General features: G+C 50.7%; 1 protein-coding gene across 1 annotated transcript in view; it reads left to right on the top strand.

Annotated features, from left to right (window-relative positions):
- AGA (aspartylglucosaminidase) overlaps window positions 1–26322 on the top strand; it is a 311611-nt gene that overhangs the window by 130491 nt on the left and 154798 nt on the right. Inside the window, exon 4 of the mRNA XM_078677092.1 lies at window positions 24646–24758. Coding sequence (XP_078533218.1) covers window positions 24646–24758 — 113 coding nt within the window. The remainder of the gene's footprint in view (window positions 1–24645; window positions 24759–26322) is intronic.

Raw genomic sequence — 26322 nt, 5'->3', positions numbered from 1 at the left:
CACTAAGCATCCCTCTCTTAGGGCACGCCTTGCTGGGCCTAGTGCAGTCAGTCCCTGCACCTGGGTGTGAGCAGGCTGTCTTCGTTGTGGCGGCGGTGCACCCTCTAGGATCTGTTAGCTACTGTCGCTGGTTGGTTAGCTGGACGCTGTGCTGTGCTGTGGTACTGCTGACGTCGGTCGCGGTGAGCAGTTGGGTGTTAAACCGCTGCTTGGATGCGCCGGTGTGGATCCCCCTTTTCTAGGATCATTTAGCAAACTCCTGTTACTGGTCTAGCCACTTCCAGCAGGGTCGTGGGGGCTTCAGGGCCTCCACTCCGGTTTACGGTGCTGTCTGGGTTGACGGTCGTGAGGCACATCTGGCTATCCATTCTGGCTCTGCAACATGTTTGTCCCTCAGCGCCTTGCGCCTGGGGAGCCACCAGGTGGTGCTGCGGTTGTCTTGGTGGTCTGTTCTGGTTGCTGCTGATTTTAGGCTTCCTGGGAGTCTTTGGAGTTCTTGGGGTCTTTAGCTGTGCCGTGTGGGTGTACCCGGATTCCTGGCCGCTCTGCCCTCGTGGCATCTGTGAGTTTCCTGTGGCCATTAGGAGGGATATGCATCTCTCTTGTGTCGACGTGGGGTGTGCATTCTATTCCATTGGTGCTCCTCACATACAGTGGTACCGGGGAGATGGGTGGCAGGCAAGTATGTCCCTGGACTGGGGTCTGCACAGGTCTCCTGTTACTGTACTTACTCCATGTGGTGGCAAGGTTTCTGCAGTGGTGGCTCCCGGCCAGGTATCAGTGCTGTGCTACAATGCGTGGAGCACTGTGGGCTTGTGGGAGGTGTCAGACAGCGGGGCTGGCCTTACTTCATAGAGAGGGTACTCTATTTTAGACTGTGAGGTGTCTTTGAAGACGGTACTGCAGGTTACCACCAGGTGGAGCTGTGGGTTCTCTTGTGGGCGCTCTTCCCGGCCACTGCAGCAGTCTTTATTATGCCGGCTGGCTTTGGGGGTTTGCAGGTATGACCGTGGTCACCTGTTACAGGCAGTTTGGTGCTAGTGGCAGCCTTTTGTCCTGTTGTGGTACTGCGTGTGGCCACTAGATGGCGCAGATCCTTTATACTGGGGCGTTGGCAGTCTTTCTCCGGTTGTATGCTGAGTCGCCCCTGCGAGTGTTCGTGGGGCGGGCGTCGTGGTGTCATGCTGGGATCCTCTGGCAAGGTGGGTGCTCCCTTATGTTTCTTCTGTGATAGGCAGGTGTGGGCTGCCTGCCGGATGGTTGCAGACAGGGCGAGACACATTGGGGGATGCAGGTAGATTTATGCTGATAGCCCGCTATCCCTTTGCGGGCGTGTCGGTGTGTGCCTGTTCTCTGCTGTGACCGGACACCGATCCCTTACAGACGCCGGGTTGCGAGGCGTGCAGTCTCTGCTGGGGCGCTGCTCCTGCTGCGCGGAGGGTGTGCGCGGAGCTCTCCTTTCCTCTCGGCTGCAGCGCCGTGTCAGTGTTCTCAGCTGCATGGATGCTGGGGGGGGTGGGTGGGGGGGTGTGAGACAGGAGTGGTGAGGTGGGTGGTTCGTGTTGCTTCTCCCCTTCCTCTGACGAGGTAAACTGGCCCTGGCCTCCTGTTGCTGCTGTTGGCGCCGGGAGGTTGGGAGCACAGCCGTGACGTGTCTTAGCACCCTTAGCAGACCATGCCCCACAGGTGTGCCGGACCGCTTGAAGGGTTCAGGCTGTCCTACTACCGCGGGCTGCTTGCTGCGCCAGTTGCGGGAGTAGACTTGCGCTCTGGTTTGCCGCTTGTGTACCTTCACTCTCGGCAGCGTCGCTGCATCCTCCGTCTTCGGTTCCCTGTCGGTGCTGTCCCAAGCACTTCTTCGGTGTATTAAGTCATATAGCCCCATTATTGGGAAGCAGGCCTGCTTTGTACTTCAGCATGGCACTGCTGCTAATAGTCAGTTGATCACTAGCGCCTCTGGCCGGACGAGCCCTGTCACCTCTCCACATCCACCTTGCCAGTATCGGGCCTTGATGCTGCAGTGGGCCTGGTACTGCGTCGGCGTTCTTGTACCACCGGCAGGGACAGGCTGCTCAGACTGGAGGTGCCCTCACTGGCATCTTCCCCCCCCCCGCCCCCTTGTATGGGCATGGCCACATACCTGCTGGTTCTGGACAGCAGTTGTGACCTGTTACAACGCCCTAGCAACATCCTGGCAGCATTGCACCATCTGACATTGCATTGCCAGGGACCGGCGTGATAGTTGGGAAGTAGCATTCCCGATCAGGTGGTTTGGCCTGGTGTATGCCAATAGGCGGGTCAGCAGCTGGCGGTGGCGGTGGCGGCGGCAGGTGATGTCCTGCTGTGACACCATGATCTGGCTGCTCTCCCTCACTGCAGCCGTTAACACTTGCACGCTTTTGGTGAGCTGGCTCACGTTGCGCGCTGTTTTGTAAAGCTGCAGCTGCATGGCTGCCATGTGCCGTGCCTGTTTCTGGTGGACAGCTAGCATTCGGCGTTCGATGCCAAGCCCTTGTTCCTGATCATGTTGACCCCGGTCAGCCCGTGTTGCCACGTTGCCCTGCTGCCTCATCCGGCCTTTCGACTGCGACCGCACAGTGACTGTGCGCCGTGTCTGCCTCCTGGGTGGTGGTGTGTCCTGTTCCACTGCCATGTGTGACGCATGGGGTGGTTGCTCTACTCCTGTGGCTGCAGGGGTGGGCCTGTTTGCATGGGTAGGTGGTGGTACTGGTGCAGGTGTGTCGGAAGGTCCAGGTCGTGGGGCAGGATGGCTCTCTCCCTCGGTGTCCTCTGTGTGCCTCGCTGTCCGTGCTCTGTAGTTCAGCAGCACCTGTGATGTAAATGGGTGCATGATTAATGATATGAATCTTGCACATGGGAAGTTGCGAAATGCATGCAGGCTTGTATTCCCTGACTGGCTTTAGGGACATGTTTCACTTTACAGGTCTGGCTGTGTGTGGCTATCAGGAAACTATTATCACACTACAGGTCCCACAATGCAATATGGCGTTTCTGATGTGCATGGCCTGCATCACTGGGGTTTTCAGATGGCTAGCTCTGGGGGCATGGGCATTGTTAGGGGACAGGGTCGCAGTTGCATGGCTATTACCTTTGGATTGTTGGGTGGGTCGGGAGGTGTCCAGCTGGGTGACCCCCACGCAGGCTGCAGGGTTGATGGTCTCCTCCACCAGGTCTTCAAGTTGTGTGTTGGGCGCAACTGTGGGGTCTCCTCCTCCGGTCGCATGTTGCTCCCCCAGCCTCTCTGCAATGCGCTCTTTGGCACGGCCTCTGAGGTCGTACCACCTCTTCTTTAGATCATCAATAGAGCGCTGGGTGACTCCGACAGAGTTGACCTTAGCCCTGATGCGCTGCCAAATGCGCCTCTTCTCTGCTTCAGGGACCTTCCGGGATTGCTTCCCAAAGAGCCTATCATGGTCCCTGCTTACACCCTCGATGAGGAACTCGAGCTCCTGTTAAGAAAATGTAATTTTTCTTTTTCTGCCAGGTGCACTGCTTCCTGCTGCTTCCTGGGACATTCTGGATCTGGATGTGTGTCTTGTTGTGGGGCTGCAGGGTTTGTATGTTGGAGCTCTGTGCTGTGCTTCTTCCACTCTCAAGCTCTGTGTTCAGAATGAGTGAGGGAACTGCCTACTTCCTGGTTGTGATGTCATCATTGTGCTCGAAATGCGACTTCCCGTTTTTGCAATCTCGCAGTTAGCGAGATCGCAATTTGTGATTTCGGTAATTGCGAAATCGCAATTTCTCCATGGGAAACCGGCGATTCTGCGATTTTTGTAGGATTTAGCGGAAATCGCAATCGGCGATTGCGGCCGACTGCGAATCGCTTTTTTGGTTGGCTTTTATTGATGGATCCCATTCTGCGAATTCTAATTTGTGATTCGGTATTTTTCGCAATTTAGGGTAGTAAGTGATCAGACAGAATTACCGGATATTGAGCTAAACTATGGTTTCCCATTTCCAAAGGTAGCAACTCCAGCCACGAGTTGACATCTTCCCAAATAGCATACAAATTGTATAACAACCCTCAATAACCATATACAGAAAAGAAACCTATGAATACAGTCAAACTGCTTTAATGCTTTTCGGCTACTTTTTTTGTTGGTTTCATATTGCTTCATTATTAGTTAATTTTGAAATAAATAGGTAACAAGTACGCGAAAAGAAAGGCAATTGCTTTTTTTTTTACGGTATGTGCTGTCCCTTCTATTGATATTCTTTAAATAAAAAAATATAAACACCCATCAGCAATGTTGTAGTAAATATTGGTGTCAAAATAGAGAATCTGCGGATATATGAAAAAGCGTTACATGAATTCACGTAGACAATGGCATGAGTACTTTAATAGGTAAAGAGCGGTATAAATAATTCAATTGCTTATCCATGTTGAACTTTACAGATCTACATACATTTTTTTTAACTTGTCTTTATTAACGACATTGCACCGTATCAAGTTGCTAAATTCGTCATATGCATTTTACATGTCGGCAATATTCATCCTTAATGGTGTTCAACAATCTCCTCTCACCCAGTGCAATACTATACATAGCAATGCACATCCAAATTTTATGGGTTAGAGAAAGCAAGGAGTTAAAAGAAACAGTAAATAAACTAAGAAACATGAGCAACTTTTGGCAGCGACTAGTAGCATTGCCCAACCCTTGTGTATGAAATGTAAGTAAGATGTTTTTCTTTTTTTTTCTTTTTTCAGATACAGATCTCGCTTGGCAATTCCTTGTTTATATATCTTAATTGAGTTTTTACAATATATCACATGTTTTTAACAAATGTAGCCATTAAGTAAACGGTGATGTGGTTAATTTGCAACTTCAGTTAGAAGAAATTGAGTTCCTAACATTACTACCGTGCATGAGAGCCAGTGAAATAAGCTATGGCAGAGACATAAGACAACAATGTGTAAATAGGGACCAATTAATGTAAACACTGGCCAGTAGAGTGCTTGCTACTGCTGTACAATCAATTAGAGAAACCCAGCACAGGAAAGTTAGCCAGAATAAGAAGTAGCATAGAAATGTAATACAGTTGAAAAGTACAAAGATATAGGTCGTCAGGGACCGGGCAGGGGTGTGGAACCAAGTAGTGCAAAAGTAGAGCTTTGACTGGAAAAAACTTATAGCAGAAAAAAGTGACTAAATGTTGTACTCCATGGATTCAAAATGGGTGGGAAGGTATGGGATACAACGCTGCCTACAGCCAAAGCTGCCCGTAACTGCAATAAGCCAAAACCTCGTCTCAGAGAGATGATGTATATGTGTGCATTAGTAATGAATTGCTAGCCATTTGCTTTAAGCTCCCAGCATGGTGCATTTACAGACGAGAATCACCATGTATGTGTGTATATATGTCATTACTTGGCTTCCATTTTTTTCTTTATTTCCAGTTTACCATTCCAAGTTGCCGGATGCCCACCTTGGAGCTGTAACAAAATGAATACAATTTAAAAAAAATCAAAACATGCTTCATAGCGCATTTGAACAAGCGTTTGCAATGCAATAGGTGTCGCATTCACGAAACTCCCGTAAATGCGAGACCTATTGCGTTGCAAATGCTTGTTTGTTAAACCACCCATGCAGCGGTTTCACTTTAATGGCTGCCGCGCCCCTTTCTTTAGACACTGTTCATCTAAAGAAAGGGGCTTGGTCTCTATTAACGTGAAAGCGTGACATGGGTTAGTAAAAAAAAAGTTACGAAATAGTAAAAGACAAAGAAAAGCCACGTTCGGCCCACAAATAAACCGAAGGCACGGCAGCCACTGTGTGAGCGTTGCGTGCTGTGCTATGAGAGAAAAAAATTCAAGCGTCGGGGGAGAGCGTGTCCTGCCTGCAACAGCAGGCCGGAGAAAACCCATTTAAGCAAATAGTACTCGAAGGCTGTAATTAAAGTCTACAGGGTAACAACACATGTAATAGGGGGTGTCCTCATGGGAGGTTACAAAATGAGGCAAGGCGGTACTAAGGAAGGACTACTAAGCCTACTGACCAATGAAAAGCCACAGTTCTTGAAAGACCGGTACACATGCCAATTAAAAATATGGACGGAGAGTTGGCGGAGCTTCTAGTCCTAACCCGAAACAGCATGCCTTGCCTTGCAGTGCAGCGCATGTGCTGCCCAGGCTCGACCTAAAAAACGATTGACTCCGTATCTAATTGCAGAGCTTTGTAAAAAGTAAAAGAAAGGAAAAATAAATAATTGAAAATAAAAGGAACCAGGAGGGAAGGTTGAAGGTTGAAGGAAGAGCGGGTTGGAGGAGGGTGGTGGGAGCGAGGGGCGAGTTTAATAACTTTGTGGTGATTTGTCTGTAAGTCCTGATATAGTAATAACTGTGTTTGGTAGTACAGGTAATCTGGAAATTAGACCAAAATCAGTAAGCCCTGGTGGTGTATTGCAATCCTAGTTATAGGGTCAGTATCACTACTCACTGGCAAGCTAAAAGTCCACCACCTTTTTCGGGTCGGCGTTTCAAAATGTATATAATAAACAATGAATGCAATTGGAATTGTCACTGACAAGAAAATTGATCTGCAACCTTTATGAGAATAATTTTTTTATTGTATTTTTACATAAACAGACACCAAAACACTCCCCTCAACTGCAAAAGGCATGTGGACGAGCCTATGTCCACCAAATTACAGTGCATCACATTGTGCTAGAAGTGGACCACTTTACACTGCGGTATCTTGGAGATCTTTCGATCGCCCTTTGGTCTTCATCCTTGGCCAGAGCTGGTCACCCCGAATATGTCTCATTCTTCCCCTGGAGGTCTACCCCGCCACCTTCCTTGCTTCCCTCCATGGACCCCATATCCTTTCAAATTTACGTGGGCATCTCCTCGCTTGGTTTAACAACTTTTCAGCCACCATACACCAGTTCATGCCAACTTCCCACTCCAGCATAGTTGACAATTTCCTTGCCCCCACTATGTAAGGAGATCCCTACGAGCCACCATCAAGGCCAGGTTGCAAAAAAGAAGGGCATACCAATCTAGTGATTCGTGCCCCCCTCCAGATGCCTAGGGAGATTAGCTGAGGTGTGAGCTGCACCCTGTATGCCAAAATCCCAGACAGCCACTTACCTATCTTCTCTCAATAGACCTGCACCTCCGGACAGTCCCATAATGTGTGAATCTAGGTGCCCCTCATTTGGCATCCCTGCAGACTGTGATTGTCGGTTGCCCTCCCCTTGTGGAAAAGCCGGGTACATATGTAATATGCCCTATGAAATATTTTTAGCTGGATCAATCGGAATCCTGCCCTGAATGCGACCTCGCCCAGCTACCTGCGCTCCAGTCCCCAGTCATCTTCTTCAAGTCTACCCAGGTTTATCTCCCATTTCTCCCTAAGTGGATAAGTCATGGAAGACAATTATTCAGCATTGTAGAATAGATTTAGGACACCGCATGGCTCGTTAAAGGGGCACCCATCACTCTTTATTCCAGCAGGATTTCCTATATTTCCTCCTGGAAGATCCCACATTTCCCCAAGATATACTGCATCTGCTGTTATCTCAAGACCTGACTTCCCGTCAGCTCATATCCTGTTTGCAGGTCAGCAAACGGGATCACTGCCTCCTCCTTCCATACATCTACTAGATTGGAGATGCCCAGGTAGTCCTACTTCCTGTGACCCTCCACCCTCCGTAAACCAATCAGAAGTTCAGAGCCCCTCAGGATGTCTCCAATGTCAGTCTTCCCAGCCACACCAGCTTCTACTTCACCCTTTTCCATATTGTCACCATAGTTTCCATGAGGTAGGGCGCAGAGCACCCCCCTCTTCCATAGAGTCTTCGTAGGTAGCATTCCGGGGTCATAGCTGCTCTATCTGCTCTCAAGGACGGCTCCAGCTGAGTTGAGAAAGTCCAGTTGTTTATGACCTGGAGCTGCGTAACCCAGTAGTAAAGCCTGAGATTCAGAAGTGCAGTACCCCCATCCGTCAGGCATCGAGTCAGAAGGGGAAAGGCAATCCTGGGCACCGCACCATCCCACAAGAGCACCGTTGTGGTCCCATCCACTGTCTGGAAAAATTTGTCAGAGAGCAGGAAGGGGATGTTCTGTAATGCATATACAAATTTGGGCAGAAAGATGATTTTAAAGAGGCAATTGTTTCACCAGCTCTCCACATCTCAGCGATAAGACACGAGGACCTTCAGCAGATTCTCTTTAAGAAACAAGTTGCGGTCCGAGTCAGAAAAATATCATGGCATTGCAATCCCTAAGCTGCCTACTGAAATGGGTAATTCCGGTTCCTGTCTGGTCCTCATTCCAATGGGGAACACCACTGACTTGTGCCAGTTAATACTTAACACCGCATAGGAGCCAAACATGTCTAGAATGTGCAGGATTCTCTGTAGAGAATGCGTGGGGTCCGCCATTTCTAGTTGGAAACACCATTCCTGTCTGACCACTGCCGCTTTTGTTACAGGGGGCTGATATTGCCCCTGGTAACAAACATGGCCCCCTACGGGTCCAAACCCAGCCCCCACCCTGGCGGCCCACTTGGAAAATGCCTGGTGTACGCTAGGGCCAGTCCGGCCCTGCCTCCTAGTAATCAGCAAACACCTGTGCAATCTCCAGAGGAGTCGCGCTCATCCCTGACTTCCCCGTTCTAATTTCCCGTATCCAACTTTGTCCCTCCTTTTTTCTAGCCAACCATGCCAGAAGCTTGCCAGCCGTGCTGCCTTCTTCATAGAGTCTAGCCTGCTTTGCTCAGAACTGGGCCCTGGTGGGTTGTATAGTCCTGCCTCACCTCCTCTATGCTATTGGCAAGTTCTCTAGAGGGAGAGGCGACATATTCTCCCTCCAGGGGTATCTGCTTCTCTTCAAACTTCCTACGTTCTGCTTCCTTCTCTTGTATCTTGCCTGCTACATATGTTGTTATCTGTCCTTTTATATGCCTGCTGCAGATTGGATGAATCCCTTGTTCTCTTCAAAATACCGGTCGGTATCCATGACCATCGATTGTCTAGTATCTCTGTTGGTCAGTTCCCAGGTGTTGAGCCACCACATCCCTTCCAATTCTGATACACTCATTTGAACCACTGTAATCAAAGGCAAGTTGTCCGATATCCCTCGGTGGAGAAAATCCGTGTGGGTAAACCGGTCTGTCTGGTGTCTAGGTACCAGGAGAAAGTCCAGTCTGGATAGGGTGCCCAGGGAGTTGGCGGCATAAGAGTATTGCGTTGCCTCGAAAGTATCTCCCACCACAGGTATATCAACCCCATGGCTTCCACAAAGATGGCCAGTCAAGTGCTTGCCCTAGGCTTCTCGCCCATTCTCATAACCCATCAAGGTCTTCATGTAATGTCAGTTTGAGGTTGCCCCAGAGGTGGCCAGGGCATCCGGGGCGTCCGCTATCCATGACCGCAAGTGTTCCAGAGCCTCACAGTAGGAAGCTGGCTCTTTATGTGGTATATCAAAAAGTTGGTATATTGTGGAACGATCCCAGGGGTTCCCATATGAGTGGACAGGGCTTGCTATGCAATCCCAAAGTGCCTTGTTAGAGGGTAGTGTGAACGAGCAGCCTTAGGCTTAACACAGAGGAGTGCAAGACATTTGCAAATACACACAATGATTAATAAATTACTTCACAACTCAAGAAGGAGATCCACATCAATTTATAAAAATAGCAAGTATCTTTATATGTGTTTAGGCATCAGTGAGAAAAATTGTTCAGGTAAGTACATTTTCGAATATAAATTCTTTTCACTTTAAAAAGTGGACACTTTTAGTCTGACATTTGCATGCTGCAATGTTATCCTATTGAAGAAAAACAAGTTCTGCAAACTGGTACAGTACATCTACTTACGGGAGCAGTCTCCTGAAGTTAAGGTGAGTGGTGGGCAAGGTCTGAGGCAGCACCAGTAGTATACCACCAGCAGCGTGAGGCGACCGGGTGCAGGGTGCAAATCAGCACTGGGAGCCCAATAGGTTTCAATGGGGATCGGTCTCTGTAAAAAGAGGTTGCAGGTTCTGGCTAAGAAGCCAGTTGGGTTGAACCAACAGGGGGGTTTAAGGCCTGTGAGGCTGGGGAAGTAGGGACACCTGGGGTCCTTCTTACCACGACCTGATGGCGACGGATGTTGAGGTGTCTTCCGACGTATGGTTTCTCTTGGAGGCAGCAGTCGGAATTTAGAGGGCCTGCATGCAGAGGCTGCAAGCGGCGTTGTGAAGTCCACAGGGGTGAAACCACAATGGACTCGAGCTCAGCAGGGCTGGGGAACCCTGTTGGCACTGTTGGCCCACTTCAACTCAAGCAGGAGGCGACGGGTGCAGTGGTTGCATTGAGTGTAGGGTTTGGCTGTTCTGGAGGGCTCAGAGTCTTCTCCTTTTGAGTTCTTTGTAACAGGTTCGCTGTTCACAGGAGGTATTGGTCTTTATTGAAGGGAGGCAGTCCTCCCAGGTATAGGAGGCACTCAGCCGCAGGGTGAGTCAACTTTGGCGCAGGGTCGACAGACAGCAGCAGACAGGACAGTAGGGCGACCACTGTGCCTACTACTGTGGTCTGGTCGCCCCCACGCTCCTCCTGCTGCCTTGTCCTGTGCCTGCCTGCCTGCCTTCGCCTAGGCGACCCAGCCGCCGCTGAGCCGCCCTCCCGCACCAGAGAAACAGAGTTTCCCGCCGCTGCCTCCCTGCGGCCCCGCCCTCCGACAGCCCATTCGCCGACCCGACCCTCCTCCCGGCTGCCCTCTTAAGGGAGCCGCGTCCACCCCTCGGGAGCGACCACTATGCCTACCGCTGTGGCATGGTCGCCCCCACGCTCCTCCTGCTGCCTTGTCCTGTGCCTGCCTGCCTGCCTTCGCCCGGGCGACCCAGCCGCCGCTGAGCCGCCCGCCCGCACCAGAGCAACAGAGTTTCCCGCCGCTGCCTCCCTGCGGCCCCGCCCCCCGACAGCCCATTCGCCGACCCGACGCCGACCCTCCTCCCGGCTGCCCTCTTAAGGGAGCCGCGTCCACCCCTCGGGAGCGACCACTGTGCCTACTCCTGTGGCCTGGTCGCCCCCACGCTCCTCCTGCTGCCTTGTCCTGTGCCTGCCTGCCTGCCTTCGCCCGGGCGACCCAGCCGCCGCTGAACCGCCCGCCCGCACCAGAGCACCAGAGTTTCCCGCCGCTGCCTCCCTGCGGCCCCGCCCCCCGACAGCCCATTCGCCGACCCGACGCCGACCCTCCTCCCGGCTGCCCTCTTATGTCACCCCCGCGCAGCGGTCACGCGCAGCGGTCGCGCCGATTGTGCGCTGAAGGCGCGCCAAAGGCAAGCCCGTCTGCGCCCGTCCGCTCCTGGACCGCGCCCAGCGCCAGTACCCCTGGCCCCCGCCGCCGATGCAAGACTACCCGACAGACCTACGACGCCGCCACTCTCAACGCACTCAATGCCGGCCGGAACCCTGCCTGCTACCGAGCAACCCCGAGACGCACCCACGGACCCTTCGCCTGCCAAGCCTGCAGATTCACCTGCTACCGGACCGGCACCACCCCGCCAAGTCGAGCACCAGCAGCAACCACCTGAAGTGCATCCTGCTCAGCACCCGCTCCGTCCACAGGCACGCCGTCGAACTCTGGGACCTGCTCGACGCGACAGAACCGGACGTCGCCTTCCTCACGGAGACCTGGATGAACGCCTCCTCAGCGCCCGACGTCGCCATAGCCATCCCGGACGGATACAAGATCACCCGGAAGGACCGCGTCAACCAGACGGGAGGAGGCATCGCCATCGTACACAAGAACAACATCCGCATCTCGACTAACTCCGACGAAACCTTCACCGCCGCCGAACACCTGCACTTCCAGATACACTCTGACCCCAAGACCACCCTCCGAGGCACCCTCATCTACCGACCACCGGGACCACGCACGCAATTCAGCGAAGACATCGCAGACTTCATCAGCCCGCACGCCCTTCCCTCCGCCGACTACATCCTCCTAGGGGACCTCAACTTCCACCTGGAGAACAACAACGACCGAAACACCACCGCCCTGCTGGACAACCTCGCCAACCTCGGACTCAAGCAACTGGTGAACACCCCCACCCACTACGCCGGCCACACGCTTGACCCCGTCTTCTCATCCATTAAGCACATCTCCTTCAGCCACGCCACCGGACTCCACTGGACCGACCACAGCTGCGTCCACTTCAGCTTCAGAAGAACTACGACCCACCATCACCCGCAACAGGTTCCCCGCCGAAGCTGGAGCAAGATCACCGCCGAACAGCTCACCGCCTCCCTCAACCAGAACACTCCCACCAGCACAACGGACCCTAACGAAGCAGCCAGCAACCTCACCAAGTGGCTGACCGCCTGCGCCGATGACCTCGCACCACTAAAGAACCCTCCCAGCAGACCCGACAGTGAGAAAACCCCCTGGTTCACCGACAAACTCAAGGAATCCAAGAAGAACTGCCGCACCCTCGAGAAAACCTGGCGGCTCGACCAGACCACAGACAACAAGACCGCCCTCAAGCACGCCACCCGCAAACACCATCAGTTGATCCGCGCAACCAAGAAGACGGCACTCAAAGAACGACTGGACAACAACGCCCACGACAGCAAGGAACTCTTCAGCATCGTCAAAAAGTTCTCCAACCCCAGCGCCGGAAACAACGACATCACTCCCTCGCAAGACCTCTGCAACTCACTCGCCTCGTTCTTCCACCGCAAGATCGCCGAAATACACAACAGCTTCGACGCACAGACCACGCACCCTACCACCGAACCAACGCCCGCCACCACCACCCTCTGCAACTGGACCCCGATCAGCAACGAAGACACCACCTGCACGATGAACTCCATCCACTCCGGATCACCAACCGACCCATGCCCACACCACGTCTTCAACAAAGCAGACGCCAGCATCGCCCCCCATCTCCGAGACATCATCAACTCCTCCTTCCACACCGCCACCTTCCCGGAGAGCTGGAAGCACGCCGAGCTGACCGCCCTCCTGAAGAAACCAACGGCAGACCCCACCGACCTCAAGAACTACCGTCCCATCTCGCTCCTTCCTTTTCCGGCCAAAGTCATCGAGAAGACCGTCAACAGACAGCTTGCCGCCTTCCTCGAGACGAATGGATCCCTCGACCCCTCGCAGTCCGGGTTCCGGGCCAACCACAGCACCGAGACCGCCCTAATCGCAGCCACCGACGACATCAGAACCCTGATCGACAACGGAGAAACAGCGGCCCTCATCCTCCTGGACCTCTCTGCGGCGTTCGACACTGTCTGCCACCGCACCCTAGTGAAGCGCCTCAGCAACATCAGAATCCGAGAGAAAGCACTGGAGTGGATCATCTCGTTCCTCGACGGAAGAACCCAAAGAGTCCGCCTCCCTCCGTTCAGATCCGAGGCCACCGAAGTCATCTGCGGCGTACCACAAGGATCCTCACTCAGTCCAACCCTCTTTAATGTCTACATGAGCCCTCTCGCAGCCATCGCACGCCAACACAACCTCAACATCATCTCCTACACCGACGACACCCAGCTGATCCTCTCCCTCACCAACGACCCCGCCACCGCCAGAGCCAACCTACACGAAGGGATGAAAGACGTCGCAGACTGGATGAGGAACAGCCGCCTGAAACTGAACTCAGACAAGACGGAAGTCCTCATCCTGGGATCATCACCTTCCGCCTGGGACGACTCCTGGTGGCCCCCGGCCCTGGGCACCGCTCCCAAACCAACGGACCACGCACGCAACCTGGGCTTCATCCTGGACTCCTCCCTGTCGATGACTAGTCAAGTCAAAGCCGTCTCATCCTCATGCTTCAACACCCTGCGCATGCTCCGCAAGATCTTCAGATGGATCCCCACTGAAACCAGGAAGACCGTCACCCAGGCACTCGTCACCAGCCGACTGGACTACGGGAACACCCTCTACGCCGGAACCACAGCCAAACTTCAAAAAAGACTCCAACGCATCCAGAACGCCTCCGCACGTCTCATCCTGGACATCCCCCGACACAGCCACATCACGGACACCTGAGAGACCTGCACTGGCTCCCCGTCAGCAAGAGAATCACGTTCAGACTCCTCACTCACGCACACAAGGCTCTCCACGACCTAGGCCCCAAGTACCTCAACGACCGCCTGACCTTCTACACGCCCACCCGCCAGCTACGATCGACCAGCCACGCTCTCGCCACCGTACCACGCATCCGCAGAGCCACCGCCGGAGGAAGATCCTTCTCCTACCTGGCGGCCAAGACATGGAACTCCCTCCCCACCCACCTACGGCTGACCCAGGACCACCTCTCCTTCAGGAAGCAACTCAAGACCTGGCTGTTCGAGCAGTAACTTACCCCCACTCCCCCAGCGCCTTGAGACCCTCCCGGGTGAATAGCGCGCTTTACAAATGCCTTGATTGATTGATTGATTGATAGGGATGGGGCAAAGTCGGATGATCTCTTCAGTCTTCTGCGGCTGTTCGTGCCCTCCATCGTGGAATGTGAGAAGATGGCCTGATGTATGATGTTCACTATTCTAGTGAGCACCTTGTATCAGTCCAAACAATCTTTTATGGTGGTGGTTGTAAAGTCAACCTTATAGACAAGCTATCCTAATGGTAGCATGGACTAAGCAGTCTTAGGCTTAACTCAAGAGGGCATGTGAAGCCAGCTGTTTTACCATATGCAGTCCTGTAATATCAAATGAAAGGACACCAGACAAGTTATATATTATAAAAAGATATGTATTTATTACTAGAATAATCCTCTGTACTCTTTGAGTCCAGAAGCACAAGCGTTTAAACAAAAGCACAGTTAAACATACACAAGTTGCACAATTATGGATCGGGCCGGTGGCCACTCAAACCATATACTAAATAAGTGGTATAAGAACCACTTCTCGAACAATTGTAAGGCCTAGGGCCTTGGGAATCGCTGGGACTACACTGGACTAACAGCAGTTAGAACGGGAGTAGCCCGCGGGATTCAGGTGCAGCGCTAAAAGCACACGCATGCACCAATGCAAAGTCATTGGTACGTAAAAGTTATAAAGTTACTGTTTTGGAAGTCTTCCGACTGGAATAGAATTAAGCCACTTTAAACTAGGACACTAGAGGTGTAAACCACTACAGGAGCACCGGTGTTAGATCGTTACCTCACCCACAGGAAGCGGGTGCATAGGTGCCAAAGTGTGTCGGGTTTCGTCATGGAGTTCTATGGAGCCTGGAGATGAAGATGCTGCAGGCGGCCAGGAGAGAAGAGTCCGGTTGGATCCAAGGGTGGATCGAAGATGTAGAGTACCTGAAAGCAGAGGGGACAGAGTCTGGGTCACTAGCCAGTGACAAGGATGGAACCAGGCAGGAACCAGGCGATGTCGGGCGCAATCAGGTGGTTGTCGTGAAGCTTGTCTCCGCTGCCACGTGGACTCTGGGGCATCGACGATGACCTGGAGTGGAACACGGACTCACCCACGAAGGCTCTCGCTGTTGGCGGTGTCGGCTTCCGGATCGTAGTCAACAGGCCTTGGCAAAGGCAACCCACGCAGGATATGAAGATCGCTTCTTACTCGGACCAGCAAGGTCAGAGCGGTGGCTCCTTTTCAGGGGAGCGAGGGCCAGTCTGGAGCAACCAGACTAGCAGAGTAGTTTTGTAGTTTCGTCGTCGTAGAGGCCACTAGCCAACGGGCAAGTGACCGGACAGACGCATCGAGCAGGAAAATGCAAAAGGGCCCCACGCAGCACTCGGTGAGTGTGGAGGGGTGAGCTTCGGTGCACGAGCTGCTCGGGGCTGGGGCTTCTCAAACCCCAATGTACAGCTTCGAGGGTACCTCGGGGGCTGCACGGTCAGCACTTCGCAGTCTTTTCAAGATGGCCGGTCCCACGTCTCACGTCGCCTCCACGGGTCTCAGCTTTGCTGTGGCTGTGGATCGGGCGGTTGGATGTCTGGGAATCCGGTTCTTGTTGATCTCTGTCACTCGAGCTCCGGCGGGAGCTGCAACAAAGCAAACCGTTGGGCGCTGGATGGTGCCTGTTTGCACAGGGTGGTCACTCCTTGACCACAATGGAGATTCTTCAGTCTTCCACGTCGAGTGGGATGTCGAAGGGTCCAAAGTTCTGTATCAAAGTTTCAGTCAGGATAAATCTAATGTCTATGGACACAGCTCCTACCTTTATTCCAAATCAAGGGGCTGGATTACCTGCTAGGTCCCTCCAATGGGTGGGACCCAGGAAGGGCGTGGTTACACCCCTTTCCCTTTGTCCAGTTTCGCGCCAGAGCTGGGGCTGGAGTGCCCCAGCACCGGTTTGAACCGGGCTACGCATGGGACACCTTGTGTGCCCCAGGCAGTGTCTAATTTTACTCGCCCTGCCTGCCTCAATCCACTATCTCCTGTCTGGGATGGTGTGACACCTCCCTGTGACAGGAAACCCTTTGTCCAAGCCTCCCCTGCCAGGTTTCGGTCAGCAGCAGGAGGCCAGACTTGTGTCGGTGGCAGCAGCATCCATTTTGTGATGCTGGGGCTCTGGTTGGTTTTAACCGCGTTTACTGTTACCCACATGTCTTAGCCCTCTAGAAGGGTGGAATGCTACCCCGTCACCAGAACTGGCGAGGGGGTAGTATTCCAAAGCGTATGACACCTTACACGACATGTTTTGAAAAAGCCAAACCAAAGTTAGCAATAACCACGAGGATTATAATGCACTTAAGAGTATATGTTATGGCAATATCCCAGAACAGCTATAAGAAAATGGTTCCGAAAGCTGCAGACAGGTTCAGCTCATGCTAGAGCACCATCTAACATAAAACCAAGCACTCTGCCTCCAGGATTGTTAAGGCCTGCCATAGGAGTGACTTGTAGGTATATATGTGTCCAGATATAGGTTTAGATATAGGTATACTATATCTAAGCAAGGGGTGATTACACGACCTTGCCCCAGCTGAGTGATCAGCCAGTTGTGTCAGTTTGGATGGCCAGCCAGGGGTGGCAAAAGATATGCTGCAGCCCCTGGTAGGCCTTGGATGCACCTATGCCCTGGGTACCTATAGTACACTGTACAGGGGCTCATAAGGTGATCCAATACCCAAATGGTGATGTACCTAAAGTACATGGTGTTGAATTTAGAGAGAGAACAGCAGGCTGTGGGTCTGATTAGCAGGCCCACAGCCACATTAAGTCGAAAACCAGTGAAGCAAAAAGCAAAAATTGGGCACACCAACCTGACTAGCCAATTTACCTGCTTGTCCAGGTCCCAAGGGGGTCCTGGACAAGGGGTTGGCTTCCTCTCCTGTGAGGGGGAGGCAGATTTGAATTTCAAACGCGGCAGCCCTTCGAGGGTTGCAGCCCAAGGAAGGATAATCAGTAGGTCATCCTGTGGGAGGGGGTACACCATCTTTCTGCCAGGATTTTGCTTGGAGTCTCCTGAGTGCAAAGGCTCTCACCCTAGAAAGTCTTCACAGCATATCGGGTAGCAGGCTGACAGCAACCAGTCAGTAAGGACAACAGAGGCTGGTAGGTATACCGAGGGCACCTCTAAGATGCACTCCGAGTGCATGCATAGATAAATCCGACACTGGCAACATTGTGGGTTTGCCAATAAGGGATGTTCGGTACCAAAAATACCTATTTTCAGTGAAGCCATCATGTAGCTAAGGAATTTGTTTTCACCAGTGTCCAGCACATGTTCAAAAATGACTTCCCTGGTCACTTGTACTGGCAGTAATGGAACTGACCAGCACTGGGGCATATCTGCTCATGCAGGTATGCCCTCACATGTAGTACTAGACACCCTGCCTTAGGGCTGTCAGGCCTGCTGTATGGGTGGCTGTAGAAAGCTGGCTCTCAAAGTACACTGCACAGAGAGTCTAGTGAGATTGGTATAGAGGCAAAAGTAGATAATACCAACGCGCTGTTTGTGGTAGTGTGGGCGAGAAGTTAGGCTTATCAGAGGGTAGTGCTAAGCATTAGTGGTACTCACAAAGACAATAAATGAGACACGCACTAAAGAATAAATCCGAGACATTTGCAAAAATGACTCTTATTTTTATGTACTCTTTCAGACCAAGAACTTTGTTCTCCAATAAGTACTTAATAGTTCACTATTTTGTGGAATTACTCACAATGATTTTCTATAAGAGTAAATTCAAAAATGCATATACAATTGTACAGTCAGTTCTAGGGGTTCACCTTTGAGGTTTTAGGGTATCAGCTGCTCAAGGTACAAAGTTCCACCAGCGGATTGTCGGGAGCGTCCTTGATTTGGCTGGAAGCAGGGTGCTGAAGACTTTGCTAGCTGTGTGCTTACAAAGAAGAGGGGGCACCAAAAACAGGGACTTATAGGCAAGTCAGAGGGACCCAAATGAGGGATCAGATAGCAAGTGTTGCAGGAGCACGGGATCGACTGTTCCCAGGCTGGACAGGCTAGGTGCAGAGCAGGTTTGTCAGCCAGGCTCTGTGCGTCAAGATAGTCTTCGCGGTCAGGGGCATGCCAGTTGCAGGGAAGATTTCCAGTTAGCTGGGCTACTCACAAAGTGGGTCTCAGGTGTTCCGATGTCCCTCAATGGGGGCTTGCTTCCTTGGCTGTTGGAGTACGGAGTGGACTCTCTTGGTCGGTGTAAGTTGCAGGTTGTCTGGTACCCCAGGGATTGGCACAGCACGTTCCGGTAGATCCTGGTGTCTTCACATTCGTTGGGGAGACAGAGTTGACCTTCAAGAGCTCAAGTGCCTCTTCCTGGGCAGCTGCAGCATCGGTTGGGCTGAGGAGCTGCAAGTCGATAGGCTGGACACTGCAGGTTTGGTGCCTGTGGTTTGCAGGGGAGTAGCTACTCTTCTCCAAGGGATTTCTTGGAGGATTTGCGAAGTGCTGGATGTCCTCAGGTGTTCTTTGAGTCCTCACAGTAGCAGGACGAGACAGCAAACCACAATTGTTGTCTTTGTAGCGGCTTGCAAGGTTTTGTACCCAGAGTCCACAGCAGGCACTCGGTTCTCAGGTTCAGCAGCTCTTCTTTGTCCTTTTTCTTCTTAGGTCTGTTGAATCTGAAGTTCAGGGTCTAGGAGTGCCACCTAAATTCTAAATGATGGGGTGTTAAAGGGGATGACACTTAGTAGCCAATGGGATACCTACCTTTAGGGTGACTACTCCCTCACATGACCACTTCCTTTGGGAAGTGGACAAAACTCTGACCGTGGCTGACTAATTCTCTCCAAGACAAGATGGAGGAATTGGAAAAGTGGACTCCACATCACCTCTCCCACCTTAGGGGTGGTACTGGCTGAATGTTGGCACACCTCCTAATCAAACACATTTTCCCACATGTCCTTTCACCAAATGTGTAGCAGGAACAAGGGGTTGGCATCCTCCACTAACTGGAGATGCTTGGGTTGCATTTTCAAGGCGGCATCGCCTTTGAAGCTTCCTGCATTGGAATACCATTACTTCTGGTATTGTTCCCGGCATCTGAGAGCAAAGGCACAATTAGTGCTGCAGCCCTAGTGGACCCTTCTCAGTCCCAATGCCCTAGGTGCCAGGGTTACCATTTACTGGGGATTTACAGGGGTTGCTGAAGTTGTGCCAATCATGGTATAGTTTTTGAGAAAGAGCTCTGGCTCTGAGAACCTGGTTAGCAGGTACCCAGTGCACTTTCATTTGAAATCATATCATGTTCCAGACAAAAGGTGAGGTCTAAACATACTGAACGAGGTACATATCAAGAGGCACAAGAATCACATGCAGTGGTAGGAGACATGGCACACAGGGATGTGGGACATGTTGTGTTTTCACTTCTGTCTGCGCCAAGGCACGCAGCACGCAAATGGCAGTCTTGAATGTGCTTGGTGAGGGGTTCCTTAGGCTGGCACAATTTGTGCTGCAGCTCTTAGTGTCTCTCTTTAGTCCCTCAGGCCCTTGGGACCAGGGTACCATTTACTATAGACTTACAGAGGGTGCTAAAGGTTTTGCCAATTGTGGAAACAATTGTACAGTTTTGGGAAAGAGCTCTGGCACTGGAGACCTGGTTAGCGGGAACCCAGGGCACTTTGAATGGAAATCACATCATTTACCAGGCAAAAAGTGGAGGTGACCATGTCAAAACATGAATATTTTAATGTCTCAGCCAGTACAAAAATTGAAAAAATCACCTAAAGCCTGCATTTTCCCCCATTCCAGTGCATACTTAAAACAGTATTTAAAAAACAATGGACTTTAAAATGTTATTTTCATCTTCTTGCTGGTATAAACATATACAAAATCACCTAAAGCCAATACTTTGTGCCTTTATCTGTACACACATCAAACAGCAAATATAAATGAAAAACACGGTGTAAGAAAGTGGCTCTATATATACACTGGACCAAAGTAAGGTACAGTGTGTGTATAGAGTCCCCAATCTCCAGAGGTATAACAGAGGTTAAAGTCAGATCTGACCTTACTCTCTAAAGTGGTAGCTTGGTCGAGCAGTAAGGCAGTATCAGAGGACACTGTAAAGCATTTGTTGTACACACTCAGTCAGCAAAACGTTTCACACACTCAAGAACTGAACTCTAGGCCAATTGTTTTTATATCAAAAGATATAGTTGTTTTATTTTAGAACCAACAGGTATCAAAATATACTTTATTTCGATATGAGTGACTTGAGGTAATTACTTTGCAGAAAGGCAATAGACTTGGTAAGTACAATAGTTACTGGGGTTGCAATAGGCAACATAATTCTAAACACAATTTAACATTGAGCTCAATGGGTTTTTCGACATAAATGCAGTTCATTACTTTCAGGATTACTTTTCTACCACATGACTGGATCCTGGATTCAGTCCCGGGACCTAAGCTGTAAGCGTTTTGGTTACAGTTGTAATTTTTAAAGAATATTAATGTATTTTCAAAGTTGACAGAAACTTTTCAGTGAAAAACTAGCAATGTTTTCCATGGAAGGAAATTCAATTCACAGGTAGAGTAGGTTCTCGTTACTTTTGTAATCCAGTACTGGACTCCTAGGTTCTGCACTTGGACCTCTACCTAAGACAGCTAAGTATTTACGTTTCAGTAGTTGGTACGATTTTTAAAGAATATTTGTAATTTGCAAAAATCGACAAACGAATATTTCAGAGAAAAACAGTCAATGGTTTCCTATGGGAGAAAATGCAGGTAATTGGTAAGTACAGTTAGGATTCCTTTTGCGGTTCAGTACTGGGCTAGCAAGTACAGCACTGGCTTCTCGCCTGTTCCCAGGTGAGTATTTCGGAAATTCGTATTCGGCTGATTTTAGAGGAATATTTTAAAGTTTAAAAACTCCTCACTTAGAAGAAATTTCAGTGAAAACCAGTCAATGTTAGGCTATGGAAGGAAAGTGAGTTATCGGCTTTCAGGTGAGTACTCGACTGGTGAAGTTAAGGGCCCGAGCATAGACTCAGGGGTCTTCCAGGGTCGGAAAGGTACAGTTGGCACACCCACAGCGGCACAGGGGCAGCCGGGTGCAGAGAGAGTAGGCCCAATGCAATCCAATGGAGGCAGGCAGGCAGGCCACGCGGCTGTGGGATCTGAGCTCCTGGTCACTTACTCAGGGCAAGTGGGAAAGTAGAGTAGGGAAGTAGTTGCACTTACAGCGGCACTCGGGCGGCTCGGTGCAGAGTTCTTTTGAGCCGTCGGGCGCTCAATGTTATCCAATGGGAAAGTTACAAAGTGAACAAAGGCTGCAGGCTCGGGGACGGAGATTCTCCAGGTGCAACCACCACTTCGGGAGGTAAGTTGGATTCTTGGAGAAGAGGGAAGTACCACAAAGGAGGGCACAGGGGGCCGTGGGGCGCCGGGTGCAGGGGTGTCTTTGGGTGTAAGGGAAATCTTACCCTCGGCTGGTCGCGGTTGGAGGGGTCCTTAGTTCTGAGGCTGCAGGCGGCGTCTGGGTCGTCGAGAAGGGTCTTTGGGCACTGGACTTCGGGTCCCAGTCGCCGGGGGGACGTCCTCGTGGTCTTGGATCACTCGGGCACGGGCCGGTCTTGGCGGGCGCAGAGTGGGCTGGATTCGTGGTTCCTGGCTGGCACCAGGGTCTTGTTGTTGGAGCAGAGCCTCTGCCCATGGGAGTCCCAGTCTTTGAGAGGGTCTAGGCACGCAGGTCCTCCGGATTTTCCAAGGTTGCTGTCCGCAGTAGTCGCCGGGATTTAGCAGGGGCAGGTTCCAGGGTCGACAGGCTGGTAGGGCTGGGGCCAAGTCAGTTGGTGTCGTCCTGTTGTTAGCAGCTGCACGGCGGGTCTTCTTCTTGATCTTCTTTCTTGTTTTCTTATCGGGATCTGAGAAAGGAAGGCTCGGCTGCCCCTAAATACTAAATTTAGGGGTGTTACAGGTAGGGCAAGGGTAGGGACCAAGGGGTCCCTGCCCTGGGGTGAGTACACCCCCTAGCCTGCTCCTCTTGTGTGGGAGGGAGGCAGGAGCCTAGCTGTGATTGGGCAGGGCTCCCCATCTTCAAGATGGCCGGAGCCCGGAGTCGTGCTTCACCTTGCCTCTCCCACCTGAGGGGAGGCGTTGGCATAGGCTGGCACACCCCCTTTCCTCACTTCGGGTTTCCCGCCAGAGTGGGGGTCAGAACCAGTGGGGCCAGTTGCTGGGTACAGCAAATGGTCTGGAGAAGCTCCCGAGGGCGGTATGCCTTTGAAGCTTCCCCTGCCCATCTGGGAGGAGGCCTGGCACCTCGTCCCAGGATGTGCATTGTTCCAGGCCCCCCGAGAGCGGCAGGCTCTCGGCTCCAGGGGTCCAGAAACATGTCTGGTGGTGGCAGCCTCGGCAGCCACACAGTCAGAATGTGGATTGTAGATTAGGTTTCAGGGGGAATCTCTAAGATGCCCTCTGTAGTGCATTTTTACATTAAATCTCACACTGGCATCAGTGCGGGTTTAATGTGCTGAGAAGTTTGATATCAAACTTCTTAGTCTTCAATGACGCCATCATGGTGCCGTGGAGTTCGTAATGACAACCTCCCAGCACCATATTCTCTTAAATGGCAGCACTGCACTTACAGGGCTCATGCACCTGTGCCCTCACCACTGGCATAGGGGACCCAGCTAGAGGGGTGACTGAGGTATACCAGGGCAGTAAGTTTTGTGGGCATGGCACACAGGGATGTGTGCAATGTCGACTCGTTGTTTAGTTTTGCCCTTAGACACACAGCCTGCAAAGGCAGTGTGTGGGTGTCAGGGTACAGGGCCCCTAAGGGTGGCACGATAAGTGCTAGAGCCCTTAGGTGTCTTCTCTGGTCACCATGCCCTGGGTACCTAGGGTACTATTTACTAGGGGCTGACAGGCGGCCAGAGATGCCAATTGGGTTTTAGTTTCAACACAGTTTTAGGGAAGGAACACAGGCCCTGGGCACCTGGTTGGCAGGAGCCCACGGCACACTCAGTCAAAGCACATCAGCAGTTCAGCTAAAAGTAGGGGCATACCAATGCAAGAAAGATGGCACTTTCTCACACACTGTAAATATGTTCTAAAGCTTCAAAGATTCCTGATTAATAAACAAAGTAAATAGACAGAAAAGTCATGTTCCAAATGAATACATCCGATTTTATTCATAGTACTATTTAGTATCATGTACAGGTCTTTGCACACACTAACAATCACAACACATGCACAGTATTTTTCTTTTGGAAAGGTGACAATGCTACACCTGACTGATGCATAATGTAAACAAAGTGAAAAAACATCCAAGGGTTGGCCATCTAAATGGCCTCTTCTGAAGTTCTCCTTGGACTCTTCTACTGACTGGGAGAACCAAAGGTCATGTTTGGGTGGACCTGGCCCCCATGCTAGAACCAGGCTTAGATTTTATCCTGGTGTATTGTATGGTTGGTGGAAGCAAAATGTTAATTACAGTTGAAGTTCTCAAGATGGATTAAGAGGTCTGACCCAAAGCCCCTCTATGCATGTACATATGTAAGTATTTTTCTATTTATACATTTTATTGATGCTTGTGTCTAGAGAGTCGGTTAAAACAAGACCTAAAACAGATTTGCTTGAGCTACTCAAACCTGATCTTGAATAACTTTTGAACCCTGTGAAGGATGCTAACCTATATGTTGTTTGTGATGCAATACACTCAATTATTCATTGGATATGACATTGGAAGTCAACTCTGAGGTCATTGCCCTTCTAAAGGCACTAAGATTTCTGTATCATTCCTCTGTTTGGTCAAGCACCTCCTCTGTGACTTACACTATCATTATATTGTATAGTTTATCTTACATCATCCAACATATAATCCATGATAAGCTGAACCAAACGTAGAGGCATTGTTAATGCATGGCGTATTGCTGCTTTTAGGAAGAACCATTTTGAGGTGAAATGAGTGTAGGGCTTACTTATGTGACTAATATAAAAATGTTTAAAAAAAACTCTTCGGTGCTTCTGCTTTAAATATTTGAGTCATTAAGAACCTTAACCAGGACCTCATTTTGCCCACATAAACTATGAATGATTATTTTTGTTTTCTCTCCAGAAGCCAGCATTGTTATACCCTAATGGCCACTGCATCATTTTAACGTTAGAATTATAATTGCTTAGTCACTACCAGACATTGTTAATCGAATGTCTGCCTCTCGCCACTAAAATTCATGCTGACGCCAGAATGAAACGCCAAACATAAATCAAATCCATATAATACGAACATGTATTGTAATTAGTGTTTTTGTTTTTCTTGATTAGCATCCATCTTTGCACAAAGTATGGGATTTCTGAGTGAAGATTTGACCACCAATCATTCCTTTTCGATATACTCAAAGTGGATAACTGAAAACTGCCAGCCGAATGCTCGTAAGGTACTGTATGTTCTAGATTCTGTAAGTGCAAACTTTAGAGAATATTTGAGACACTGCACAAAAACTCACAAATTCTGATCTTACCTTAGTTGTACATATGTTCTCTAAGATTCAGTGTTGTCATTTTAAAAGTTGGCACTTGGATAGATGTTGTTCAGTCCACATTGTTCCCATGAAACATTTCTGAATTAAAAACTACTAACCTCAAGACTTTCAACCTCGAGTTTATCTCACCTTGACTTTTTATGGTGATTTTGGGAAATCGATATACCATCTCCACACCATAAAATGCTTGGAAAATGATATTTGATCCAAGACCAAAGATAGTGCTGCCAAGTTCCACGCATCAGGCGTTAGACTAACGTATTTCAGTGTGGTGCTCCGCATCACCACTCTGAAATGCATTGTCACGCATATGCATAGTGTCTCAGCTGTTTGTGTCAATGAAGCACTGCAAACTGTTATGGAGTATGTGGCAGCTGGCACCGCGTCGCCTGTGACCTGTGTGCGCTGCTCCAGCAGTCTTTGGGATCTCGCAGCTGAGCTAAGGCTCCTGGCAGGCTCACTGCTGTACAATGTAGCTATCATCAGGATTCCCTATGCGCCATGCGGCTGGGAGTCAGACAGCCGGACTTTATGAGGCCCAGTCAGGTTGTCTGATACATAAGTGTGTCCGTGTTGCCACGGGGACGTAACATCCTGCTGCCAGAGCAGAGCGTTTGTGAGGACGGTGGCTGGTTGCTGGTTTGCGGGCGGTGACTGTCACAATTATGGCGCTCGGCTCGCACCGCTGCCTTCACTGCTCACACAGGCCCGGCAGCCTGCACCGTTGCTGTAATATCTTTTTATGCTACGCAAACAAATGATGGACTGAATGCTGAATAAATCATACATTCACCCCCAGTCAAGAGATCTGGGTTAAACCCATTGTTCTATTGCTCACCATGACATCGAGTGTAGAGCCAGCCATATGCAAATCAGTCTTGACCCTGTGCCTCATGGGAACAGTCCAAATCGAACTGCCAAGTCAGGTCCTCACTGGACCGGAAACAAACATCCTGGGACCAGTTTCTGGGTATTACCCTTCATCAGCCAACTAGCTTGAATCCAGTGTCACAGTGAGCAAGGGACCCACGTCTGGCATACCCATCCAGCTTAGGGTGAAAAGTGCTACTCTAACAAATGATGGATGGAATGCTGAATAAATCATACATCCACCCCAGTCAAGAGATTTTGGTTAAATCCATTGTTCTTTTGCTCACCATGCCACACCAGTGTAGACCAAGCAATATGCAAATCAGTCTTGACCCTGTGCCTCATGGGAACAGTCTAGACCGAACTGCCAAGCCAGGTCCTCACTGGACCGGAAACAAGCATCCTGGACCGGTTTCTGGGTATCCCCCTTCATCAGCCAGGCTAGCTTGAATCCAGTGGCACAGTGAGCAAGGGACCCACGTCTAGGCATACCCATCCCACTTAGGGTGAAAAGTGCTACTCTAACAAATGATGGATGGAATGCTGAATAAATCATTCTTCCACCCCCACTCAAGAGATCTGGGTTAAA

This window comes from Lissotriton helveticus, chromosome 2_1, assembly GCF_964261635.1.
Source record: "Lissotriton helveticus chromosome 2_1, aLisHel1.1, whole genome shotgun sequence".
Classification (NCBI taxonomy): domain Eukaryota; kingdom Metazoa; phylum Chordata; class Amphibia; order Caudata; family Salamandridae; genus Lissotriton; species Lissotriton helveticus.
Note: the sequence above shows the minus strand (reverse complement) of the source record. Positions and strands in the feature narration are given on the sequence as shown.